The 12,500-nt window shown below is 37.3% G+C and overlaps 1 protein-coding gene across 1 annotated transcript in view; it reads left to right on the forward strand.

Annotated features, from left to right (window-relative positions):
- LOC137973931 (exosome RNA helicase MTR4-like) overlaps positions 1-12,500 on the forward strand; it is a 46,162-nt gene that overhangs the window by 26,056 nt on the left and 7,606 nt on the right. The window contains exons 17-25 of the mRNA XM_068820837.1: positions 1,106-1,256; positions 1,981-2,093; positions 2,902-2,961; positions 3,787-3,855; positions 5,807-5,935; positions 7,895-8,005; positions 9,001-9,093; positions 11,028-11,123; positions 11,612-11,709. Coding sequence (XP_068676938.1) covers positions 1,106-1,256; positions 1,981-2,093; positions 2,902-2,961; positions 3,787-3,855; positions 5,807-5,935; positions 7,895-8,005; positions 9,001-9,093; positions 11,028-11,123; positions 11,612-11,709 — 920 coding nt within the window. The remainder of the gene's footprint in view (positions 1-1,105; positions 1,257-1,980; positions 2,094-2,901; positions 2,962-3,786; positions 3,856-5,806; positions 5,936-7,894; positions 8,006-9,000; positions 9,094-11,027; positions 11,124-11,611; positions 11,710-12,500) is intronic.

A 12,500-nucleotide genomic window follows, 5' to 3' on the forward strand; every position in this document is an offset into this window, starting at 1 on the left:
CAGAGTTTTGATGCGTAATTTGCACTGGTATTACACTTTTTTGCACTGGTGTTACACCTGCACTGCTCTTATATTATTAGTCTTGTAACATTAATAATTGATTAACATTAATAATAACTATTATTCATTAAGGATAGGAAACAATGGAAATTTAGTCTAAAATAAGATGAAAATCATTTTTACCTGAATTTTATTTTGAACTACTTGTTTCATATATATATATATATATATATATAATTATGCATGTATCTAGTGCAGCACACCTTACAGAGTCAGGCTGGAATAGTTTTTTTTATCCGCACCTCCCACCCCTGTGTTTCTGGGCTGAGTTTCAGTCAATCGCTACCTTAGTCATGTGTTATCTTCCCTTCTCAAAAATTTACTACCAGTTTGCCCTCCACTGGAGATGAACAACAACTGCAGAATAATTTTATTACTAGCAAAAGATAAAATTTCCAATAACAGATGCCCCATAAAAAGCTATTAAGCTAATCTAGGTGGGACAAGACAAAGTTAAGCAATATTAATTATTAATTTATTAAACACTTATTACAAAAAGAGTAAAAACACAACAACAAGCAGAAAGAAACACTGGAGAGTTTTTGATACAGTTTCATATAAATTTACAATACAGTAGTTTGTTATTTAAACTAAACTAAAATTACAGCCACAGGTATATCATGTATTGTTCACATTTACAAATTGCAGTGTATTGTGTTAACTTAGTGAAATATTCTAACAAAGAGTTACTGTAAAATTCATAATAACTAGCATCGCGATCTCAAATATTAAAGAGTACTGATTTTATTTTTTCACAAAATGAGATTTATTGAGAGCTTTTAATTAACGGCTTAACTGTTGAAAGAACAAAGACTGTAAAGGAAGGCAATTTGATTTTAAAAATTAAAGGAATTGCATGGTCTCACGGTTTAGAAAAATATATCAAACACAGTGCACGTTTTTGCAAGACAAGTAGCTTGTTGAGATAAGTCTGTGCACAGTTGCCCATGCATAGATGCCATCATTTAAGTAAGGAGAAATAAGTGCATGATATAAATTCAAGAGAAGATGTCACTTTCATGGCTGCCTTTTTTTTTTTCACTAGGGTAACGCTGATCCTCTGAACAGTGCATTCCATCTTACTTACAACATGGTGTTGAACTTGCTGCGTGTGGAAGAAGTGAACCCGGAAATTATGTTGGAAAAGTCATTTTATCAGTTTCAGAACTATGCAGCAGTGCCTGGAATGATTGACAGTATGTGACACAAGTCTTTAATCATTATGTTGCCTTTAAATCAGTTTTTATCAGGAGGAGAGCATGGCATGTGCGTGCATCCCAACAATGTGTCAAGATTTGCAGGTTCAGTACTATTTAAATTATTAGGTTTAATTTGTCAGTTCTCTACCCTCTCCCAAGAGGTTTTCCTCTGTCTTCTCCAGTTTTTTGCCTTATCAAAAAAGAGAGCATAATGTGTATCGCCTACCTTAGGTTGATTTGATTTTTTTTAAGTCTTCCATATTATTAAAGCACTTATGCTCAATAATATGAGCATGAAACTAACAGACGTTATTGTTGGTATTAATTAAATAATATAGTTATCCATTGTATTTAATGAGGCTAGATATCATTTCGACAAAGTTGAAACCAAGCCAATGCAATGGTTTTTCCTGAGATAATATTATTTGGGGGGACTCCAGGGAGCCAGGTTTGCATGGGCATTAATAACTCGAGCTGCGAAACTTGATCTTCGATTCTCGAAAACATTGAGGATCGCGGATAGAGTTTCGAGTCGAGACTGTCAACTACATTTGCACGGTACTGTATGTGCTATAAAACAAATGAAATACAAACTTTGAGGACAGTAAAAATGTTATCAAGCATGCATGAATGTTGTAAGAAATTTTGATTGAACCAGACTGAGTATTTAGTATATTTTTTACCTCTCTGCGATGTTTTTTCTCTTGCTTACACTTACAAGAACTGAAAGCTCTTGAGGTCAAGAGAGATGCATTTAAAATCCCAAATGAAGAATCCGTCACATCATATTATAAGATCAGACAACAGCTGAAAAAACTGGGCAATGATATGTTGGTAAGTATTGATCAAGAATGATCACTCTTCTGCTTGTCAATTTGGTTTAACGTTTTGATTTTTCCATCAAGTTCAAATGCTCACATGCATCCAAAAGTCATGAAATGAATGGCAGTGAGCCAGTAACCTGCACCAGCTTCTCTAAAAAATGACTATTTGTTCCAAAAAAAAGTTTTTCTAAATAACTTTACATTTTCAAGCTCAAAGCCGGCCATTGGTGGAAGGATTGTAAACCATGATCTTATTGTGACACAATCGCGAGACAAAGGATTATCTCAACTATTATGTGGACCAGGCGTTTCATTTGAAGCTGATCACTGGCGGTATACCGCCATCTGTTTGTCAGAAATGTTCCTCTTACCGCCAGCTAATCTGCATTGATTTTCACTCAAACCCTTGTAAAAGACAAGAGTGACGGCTGCTTGCATTAATTAGCCTGGGCAACTACTTCAAAAGTTATTGAAACCCCTGTTGGGTACATGTCATAAACTGGGAAACTGATTTTTGCTTGCAGGCGCAGGAAAGGGCAACTGAAAAATCAGAGTCGTAGACAGGATGTGAACCTTCGACCTTCGACAGATTGACTGACTGTCTGTCTGTCGACTGACAGGTCAAAAGCTCTATCCACACATGGGAAGCTTTACCGTTTCTCTTGGTCCAGAATGAAAAATGTGTCCCACTTAGCTGTCGGCTCTGCAAAGTCAATTGTGCCTCCCCATCCTTCCCATGGTCACATTCACCTTAAACACAATCATGTCGTTGCATTTGAAAAAAATGTCATAAACTGTTTATGAATAATTTTTTCTAGGGTTTTATACATCAACCCAAGTACTGTTTGCCTTACATGCAGCCGGGAAGACTAATTCAAGTGAGTGATTAATGAGAATATTAGTATAATACTCTACGTGTCACTGAATTGATATTTTAATAAAGGGGAGCACATTGATTGAGTGCCAAGGCCACTGCACTTAACATTAATTGCGAGGATCGGACCCTCGTCCATGTCCTGTGGCTTGTTTTAGGCCAGAAGAGCCATTTGTAATGAGGAGGGTATTGTTAAAAGGCTGGTCATTTAACATGACTCCAAGAGAAGTAAAATAATGTGATTAGGTGCAGTTTCTTGAAATGTCGATCATGCTTTTGAAGACAAAGAGGGACTTCAAGCTTCCTAGCACGCGGAACATGTTTCCATATGGTATGAGCCAATTACTTGAATGGGTAAGATAGCATGGGTAGGTGACTTGCCTAGCAGCCTTGAAACAAGGTAGCCTTTACTGTTGGGCTATTTCAAAGACATGAAAAAAAGGCTATCTGTAAGTTCAGGATATGATTTGGCAGAGGATGGTTGTCCTAGACCACTCCCAGTTAGAACCTAACAAAGCATAAAAATTACAACTTACAATCTGCCAGATGGCAAAAATTGCGAACACTCTTTTACCCTAAAAGTGCTTCATCCTTAAAAAATACCAAAGACTATCGAGAGGGGTTTTTGCTCCTGGACCAGCAAATGTCAAGAATTTTTTTTTTATTCTGTTACTACAATTACATACTTAAGAAAGCTTTTTTTTTTTTCTTTTTACAGTATGTACTTATGGCAAACTACTCACCATAAGTTAGATTGAATAAAAAAGAAAGTAAAAAATGTCAAATGAATAGTTATTAGTCTAAGATTTATTTCCTTTTTTTCTTATAGGTGAAAAATAATGACACTGATTTTGGTTGGGGTGTTGTTCTCAACTTTCAAAAGAAGGCAAACCAAAAGGTAACGCTGACATTAAGACTGATGCCTCTTCTCGACGCAAAACTATCCTGCTACTTGGCTGGAGCTAAAATTGTCGAAATGGTGCATTCTTGAGTCACATCATTTCATTTTAAGGCAGGGTGTCAACAAGGAATTCCAGCGGGTCAAATTGTCACATTCTTCCATCAAACCATAAATTTTGTATTATATTGGGGCAGGTACAAAGTTGGACTGGATCAAGTCAGATCGCTCATCTCGGATCGAGCTAAAAGCAGTTTTGTAAGCCAAAACTATTTGACGTTTGCGCCGATTTTACCAAGGTTAGCTGAAAGATTGGGGCTAGGTTTGTTGATTTCTCAAGGCCCTATCATTTCTTTTATGTTGATGTGAGGTGAGCGATCCGAGTTGATCTCAGTTGATCCAGTCCAACTTTTGTACCTTCCTATTATATTGTCGGGTTATGAAGCTGACCTTGTAGGGTTCAGTCCTACCTGTATAGTGGGACAATTGTCATCAGAAACTACTACGAAAACCACCGATATGTGGAATGGACCTGAATTACCCAGTCATGCAGAAAACTTCCTACAAAGAAACCTGTGGTGAAGTCTCCCCCTTTTCTGATAATTTCTTGACATGTATAATCTTCCTTCTGAAGTCTTCTCCAAGGGCTTTTCCATTATTGTACGGCCTTCCACATGCACTCAGTTCTGAATACGTAGTAGAAAACCTCTCAAGAATTTGAACTATTATATTTTACACGCGAAAGTGGGCGGGGCAGGCAAACTTAAATTCCCTCCCATTCCACAGATTGGTGGTTTTTGTAGTAGCTTATGGGAGTCTTCTATAGCTCAGTGGTAGAGCATCTGGAATAGTAATCTGAAGGTTGCAGGCTCGATTATAGCAAAGAAGCACTTGGATTTGTCCTGGTATGTTACAGTCACCATCGATAAAAGTGCAATCATCTTTTCAATTCATTTACTAGAATTAACCCATTGACGGGTAAAATCGTCTGGCGTTAGATGGAGTAAAATACTAAGCATGGCCATCTCATTATTAAAGGATTTATTTTCTAAAACATGGCAAGCTGAACCCATTCTTGTTCTCAGTCTTACAGTCAAGGAGTGTCACACATGACCAGTGGTTTTGAAATTTTAACTGAGTATTAAAATCTTTGTGCCAGTTTTGAACTTTGCTCTTGAGATTCTGAATATTGCCGTGGATATTGCCTTGATATATCAAAAATGGTTAGGTATGAACTTTCGTTTTATTATGACAGAAATAAACAGTGTTTGCGAAGTGAAAACTATTTCAAGCATTTGATGAATTATTGCTCAGTTATCGCACGCAGCAACTTGCGGAAAAATCTGCAAGATTCCATTCAAATCTCAAAGGCTCCAAAGAGGATTTTGAATGTTCATTTTAGTCTTGTGGATACTGGTCATGCATGACATAGCTTGACTGTAAACCAGTTGCAAATTCCGAAGGGCAGTGACGTTTGGTGGCCAGTGAGAGAGTTCAAGTTACCAAGACATACAAATCAATAGCTTTAATAATGATGAAGTTTTTTTAGGTTTCAAGTGTATTTAGTGCTGAATCACCAATTGGGGACACTACAGAAATCAAATGAAATCAAATCAACACATCTCCAATCATGAATTGTTTTTTTGAGGAGAGGGGAAAACCAACAAACTCAACTATCATGTGACACCAAGGCTGGAAATTGAACCCAGGCCACATTGGTGGGAGACAAGTGCTCTGAGCACTGGTCCATCCCTACTCTCTTTGTCACAACTCGAATTATGTGGGTAGATTGGTGACATTTTGGTTTTCCAGACATGGTTTAACATACCCGGATTTGATGCTCGTAGCCTGAAAATAACTTGCAATCCAGTGACAGTGACAAAAAGTGACTGATCATTGACATGTGGTTGCAGTGGGAACATTGACATACATTACTTTTGCCTTTCATCAGAGTGGACCAAGCCAAGGAGAGACATTGTTTGTGATAGAGGCCTTGTTAAACTGCTCTAGCAAATCAGTTAAATCAGCTGATGGAGACAAACCACAGCCATGTGGTCCTGATGAAAAAGGAGAAATGCAGGTTAGATTTGTCTGCAATATATAGAAGATAATGTTCGAGTGGCAAGAACAATGCACTCACTCGTGAGATATATGTATTGTTCTTGCCATGAGAACATAAAAAAATCATTCATATCTTCGAGCTAATTTTATTACATAGACAGGAGTGTTTTACTCACTATTTTTCTTTCTAACACTGAGCACAAACTTTATCTCAAATTCTTGCAGCTCTGCGGCAGGAATTTCTTCAATTTTCGCACATTTTTTTTCTTCACTTGCAAGGAATTCCTTGAATAATTTTAAGTTGTAATGAAGTTTTATTCTTCATGTCAGCATTTTCTTGTTTCTCAGAGAAGGATTTTACGTAAGCCTCAGGGAACTTCACGAATTTATTGCTCGCCATTTTTCACTGACTGTTTGCACAAACAACCATTCAAATGCGGGAATTGACGTAATCAATATCCTCACTAGTGAGGACATGGAAAATACGCCACTCAGGTCTCGGATGTAGTTTCGTATGAATTTTATGAGTGGTATATTTTCCGGTAAAACTCGGCTGTCTATAATATAATAATTAGTACTTCAAAGTGCCGTAACCTCAAAATTTTTATTTTGCAAGAGAATGCAACTCAGAAAAGGGTGAACCCATCAACTCCTCAGGTGTCATAGAACAGGCAAGTCTAAAGTGCAGACTGGACTCTGCAGACCAGTAATCTGCAGACTAGAAGTCTGCAGATTGGTCCGTTTTGTCAGCGGCAAATCTTAGCTCGCCGTAGTCCCTCACAGGCACTTCAAAAAACGTAAAAGCCGGCAATGTTTTGTGGGACAGGTACAAGACACAGGTCACAAGTCACACGTCATTGTTTTACCAAACAGAAACAACCCTGCTAACATTACGGCCTAAAAACTTTTGCTTAGGCCTAATTAGGCCTAAAGTTAGCTGTAATGAATGTTTAGGATTCTCTCTGTCTCGTTTATAATTTTAAACAATGACCTGTGACCTGTGTTTTGTACCTGGTTCCCAAAACATTGTCAGCCATTGTGCTTTTTTCAGTGGCTGGGAGAGACTAGGGACAAGCAAAGATTTGGCACTGACAAAATGGACCAGTCTGCAGATTACTGGTCTGCAGAGTCCTGGTCTGCATAGTCACGTCTACACTTTAGACTTCCCTAGGATGCCCCCAATAAAATCTGTAAAGTCTCGGTCTCAGGAGTCAATGGGTTAATGGAAGGTAAGATGATGCGCCCTAGTTGACGAGTAAAATTGTCTGGCGTTTGACAGAATAAAACCTTTTAAGTTTCACCCCCAGGAGTCAATGGCTTAATGACTATCAAAATAATTAGAATATTCTCAACTACCAAATTATATTTATTGTTTCCATTCTGTTTTGGGGTGCTGCACATAACCTGAAGTCTTGCTTTGAAATAAAGCAATTCAGTCTGTTTTTGTGTGCACTTCTAAGAACATGGAAGAATTCTTATCCCTTTCAATTTCAATTATTTCCTTCAGATACAACCTATTGGTTATTTTTGGGGTTGGTGTTTGGTTGGTTTTGGTGTATGTAATGGTCCAAAAGTTAAATTTCCCTATGAGGTAACAGGATCGTTAATAAAGGAAATTATTGCTTATTAATTTTTAAACAATGTTTTTGTTGTTTTTAGCTAATCAGAATCTGATTCATAACCTTTCCAAACTATGGTTTAAATTGTATCGATTCCTCTGTCAAAAGTTAGTGCAGTTAACTGATCTTCTCCCAGAGATTTCCAGTTTTGCACTTGTATTTAAATCCAGTACTCACCTGTGTAAACTGTTGTGTAGTTTGCCTGTTCAAAGCTATTTGAGCACCTACATGTACTGCTATGTGTTTTTTGTTGAGATTGCATATAGGTCAGGCTGTGGTGGTTGGCTTTGCACAACTACCAGTGGTCTACACGCTCACTTATTATAAACTTGTTTGCCCTTGAATTTTTTGGTATTTAGGTTGTTCCAATCTTGCTACATCTGGTTCAAGCCATAAGCAGTGTGAGATTATACATTCCTAAAGACTTGAGATCACTGGACAGCAGACAAAGTGTAGGCAAATCAGTTAAGGTATTTAACAATCAACAACTTGAGCAATATTATTACTTTCTTGGAACTTTTGAAAACTGGTGTCTTAAAAAACCCTTGAAAATCTCACTTTAGCCTGAAGTAAGGTTCTTTGTGGCTGGCATGACAAATCAAGGTCTTGGCATGCACTAAATTACTGTCTTATGCTTGCATCTCATCTTTTGTCTGTCTCATTAAGTGATAAGGCAGTTACATTATTCCTTTGTTTGAAGGAACAAAGAATAGGATTTTTCAGGATTCTTTTTTCGGTGCTGATCGGGGGTTGTGATTTCCTGTGTATGTGTAAGATCTCTTTGCCTGGAAGATAGACTTTTCAGAGAAGAAGGCAGTCGAGTAGGATTTGAACTTGGTGTCTCTGCATTCAGAGGCAATCGTGATGACCACCAGACGGCAGAAAATTATGTGACAGACAAAAGAGAAAATATTTACTAAAGAATATTGTGTGCGTGATTGAAAAATGTTTTTGTTGCAGGCAATGCAATATTGAGTTATCGTTATGACCCAGTAACACATCTTACCGGTCTAATTACATAATTTTATAATTCTTCCGGTGTTGTCAAGAAACTTGTAGAGCATCTATTTACTGGTTTTGATTGGAATCAATGATGTTAACAACAGTTTTAAATGTGTGGAACTACTATTCTACAATTGCACTAAACCCTATCATTGGGTGGTGGATTGTGGACTTTGGATGTCGGACTACAGAATTGAACTGGATGTGACACACTGCTACGAAATTATGACAACAGACCAAGCATGAACAGCAAAACAATGATACCACGTACTGAACAAGATAATGTAACATTGAACAACACTGAAATACTGGGAACTTTAAAAGGAAATCAGCGAACAAAGTGTTGGCTACTTGAAGCCTCTTGTTTGAGAAATCATATTCTGGTCAGTGTCAAGGTGGAGGGTATTCAAAAGGTTACATCGATTCAGTGATAATCATTTCTGTTTTGCGGTTGACTTTTCAGGAAGTAAAACGTCGATTCCCAGATGGCCTTCCCCTGCTGGATCCAGTTGAGGATATGGGAATAAAAGATGATGGATTAAAAACAGTTGTTAGGGTGTGTTGTAAATGATTGTACTTACTTCCAGTTTTGAGTTAAATACATGAAAGATGTTATGCATCAACTGGGAACTCATAAAAATTCCAAGCTTTGCCTCAGATGGGATTTGCCTTAATGTGACTGCTCGATGCAGTTAAGAGTCATATATGGTTAAGATTAGACTATGTGACTGCGTTATGCAGTCGTAGTATATACTGTCCTACATTCCACCCTTGCTCACCACAGAGTCTCCACTAGCTCAGTGGTTAGAGCATCCATACTAGATCACTGAGGGACGTGGGTTTAAATCCCATCTGGGGCTCAGAATTTTTCTGCCTACCCAGTTGATGCACAACATCTTTCATGTGCTTCCAGTTTTAAGGAAAAAATGTGATTAATAATAATAGTATTATTATTCCACTATTACACCATTTTGTCATGATATTTTGTTAAGAGACTTGAAAAAATATGAGATGGTAATTATACACTGTAGTGTCCCGGTTTGACCAGTTTAGAGCAGGGCAAATATGGATGGAACTGGAGTTTTTCAACATATAAGATTGTTTTCAACAGGATGCAAAGCCCAAGAATTTAGCTTGTCATTGCTTGTCACTCCTCATTTCATTTATCCAATCAAATAAAGGACACTTGAATGGTTTTGTATTTTTTTTTTCATCATTACATATGCCTAATTATGCAAATCGATATGATTTTCAGTCATTGCAGGAAGGAGCCAAAATATTAGAAAATGGCGTAATAGTGAAATAATAAATCCCTTATTGAAAGGTTTAAAGTATAATACATGCAGACATCTTGCTCATTACTCGTATTTTTCCTTGCTACAGCTCGCAAAATATCAGTGCATAATTATGTGTTAGACCATTCAATAAAGTGTATTTATTATGTTGCTTCTTCTAATTCCATTTGAAACCTTGCCAAGGTGTTATAAATACGGTCACTCTAAATGTGGTTAAAATACTAATTCAAGTGCACCTACCTCAAAGTATTTCTTTTGCAAAAGTTTTACTTTTGCTTCTGTACATTTTACTTTTAACAGACCTAATGAGGTACAAGAGAGAGAGAGAAACAAAGCTGGCATTCATTTGGCCGAGCTAGTGAGGGGTATGGGTCTCCCCCTTCAATGACGTCAAAAACTTATTTATGTCGCCAAAACTCTAATGCGAAGTAGTTTATGATGTCATGGCAGGAGTAGGTCCATGCCTCTCACTGCCTTGACCATGGGACAAATGAATGCCAGCATCTTTAAACTCTTACATACCTTAAGAGCAATATTAAAAAGTAAAATCTTTAGAAGCAAACATTAAGGTAAATATATGTTTGATATTTAACTTTTTCTAAAGAAAATATTTTGAGGTTTATAGGTACACTTTGCTAAAAGCATGGTAATTGCTGCTAACCATTGTTGAAAACTTTGACATCCCACAGGTTTTAATTCTACTGGTTAGCTTTAACGATGCTTTAGCCCAGGTCAACAGATTTTGGTTGTACTAATATGCATGATTTTGGGTGCCATGCACCACCGCACACTGGTGGCTTGCGGGCTGCCATGCAGGAGGCTGTGAGTTTGACTCTCGCTGGACCAACACTCAGGGTCTTTAAATAACTGAGGAGAAAGTGCTGCCTTTGTAGTGATATCTGCAAATGGTTAGACTGTCAAGTTTTAACTCGGATAAGGATGGTAAAGCATGGGCATTGTGTGACAACCCTTCAATGATCGTAACCCTTTGGGACATAAAAGAACCCAATACGCTATTTTGCAAAGAACAGGGTGTGAAGTTCCCATCGTTGTGGTCTGTCCTGGTTGCACGAGAGCGTTTCAACGAGTTATGACTCCAAAGCTCCTTGTGGGTCACTACTCTGGCCTCTGGTTCTCAGCTTGGGCTTTTGTCCATTCATTGTTTTAAAATGGTGCATTTTGAACTTTTCAATAGAAAATAGAAATGTTGGAACATCGCATGTACATTCATCCGTTACATAAGGATCCTTCATTGGAGTCGTTGTATGGCCAATATGAACAAAAGGCAAAGGTAATTATTAAAGGATAGTTTTGTCTTTACAGCAATCAACCATATTTGCTAGTACATATTTTGTTTTCCTAATCTACATCATTAGAGTACTCTCTTTTCAAAGTTGGCATAATTTTAATTAGTTTTACTTTGAATGACATCTTTTTTGATATAAATGACTTCAGCATTGTCACATGATCTGTATTGGGAAAACACTTACCAGTAAAGAACAGAAAGTATATACCATCCAGTACCAGTAATAAACCCAGTGACTCCTTGAACCCCCCTCCCCCCTCACGTTTTTTTTTTTTTACGTGGGCGTCTTTTTGCTGTTAGTCTAGAGCCAAGAAATAAGTTTTTGAAAGGTTTTCCATCCAGGAAGACTATAATTTGGTTAACTTTGATTTCAACCTTGTTTTAGAGGTATTGGTTAACTATAAATTGGCTGAGTTCTGATGGTTAAAATACTATAATTATGATATTATCAAATGAATCATTTGTTGCTTTAGATAAATGCTGAAATCAAGTCAGTGAAAAAAGAACTGAGAAGAACAAGGACGGTTCTTCAGCTGGATGAACTCAAGAGCAGAAAGCGAGTTCTCAGAAGGTTTGTTGCTGTGTTGTTAAGGTGGACCTCTAACAGTTTTGTTACCTTGCATGTTAATTAAATAGATAAGGTCTTTTCCTAATGGACAACCAAGCATTTATAAGGACAACCAAATTTACAGGTTTAGTTGCCTGACGTTTGAGAAAGGAACAACCTGGAATTTTTTTTAATTTTGTGCACTGATGATGGAAGATAATAATCATTATAATGAAATTAGAACTGCAACAATTTCCTAGTAAGCAAATGATTTTACAGTCTATTAAAAAATAGGCAGTTGCGGAAAAGCTTCTATGTTGAATGAAATACAAACTAACAATTGACCGGCGCCCAAGCGGCTTGCTACCTTACCAGATGAGCAATGTGTGATGCCATCCCACAGTTGTAGGTTCAAGTCCCATTCAAGTCTGGATTTCTTCCTGGCTTCTTTCCGACCGCTTAGCTTTCTTAGATACAGACTAAGATGATGTTTTTCTCAGAAAATTGACAATTATTTTTTAAAAATAATTATTGTGTGTTTCAAGTAACATTACCAAAACTAAGAGTCATCAGACCCACAACTGAGCAAGTGTGGGGCTTTGGTTTAATCCTTGGTTTATGTTACAGACTGCTTTCTTTACCTGGATGTTTACTAAGAAATTAATTCTTGCATTGCAAAGTAGTTTGTGACATGAAAATCAACGTAAAGTAAACCGATGCCACACTCGGCTCAGTGGTTGGTCCAAATGCGGGCTGGTTTAATCTGAGTGAAAAACATTCTTGTTACTGGAAAGATTGTTGTCAAATAAAAATAG

The sequence above is a fragment of the Montipora foliosa genome, chromosome 10, assembly GCF_036669935.1.
Source record: "Montipora foliosa isolate CH-2021 chromosome 10, ASM3666993v2, whole genome shotgun sequence".
In the NCBI taxonomy this organism is placed as follows: Eukaryota; Metazoa; Cnidaria; class Anthozoa; order Scleractinia; family Acroporidae; genus Montipora; species Montipora foliosa.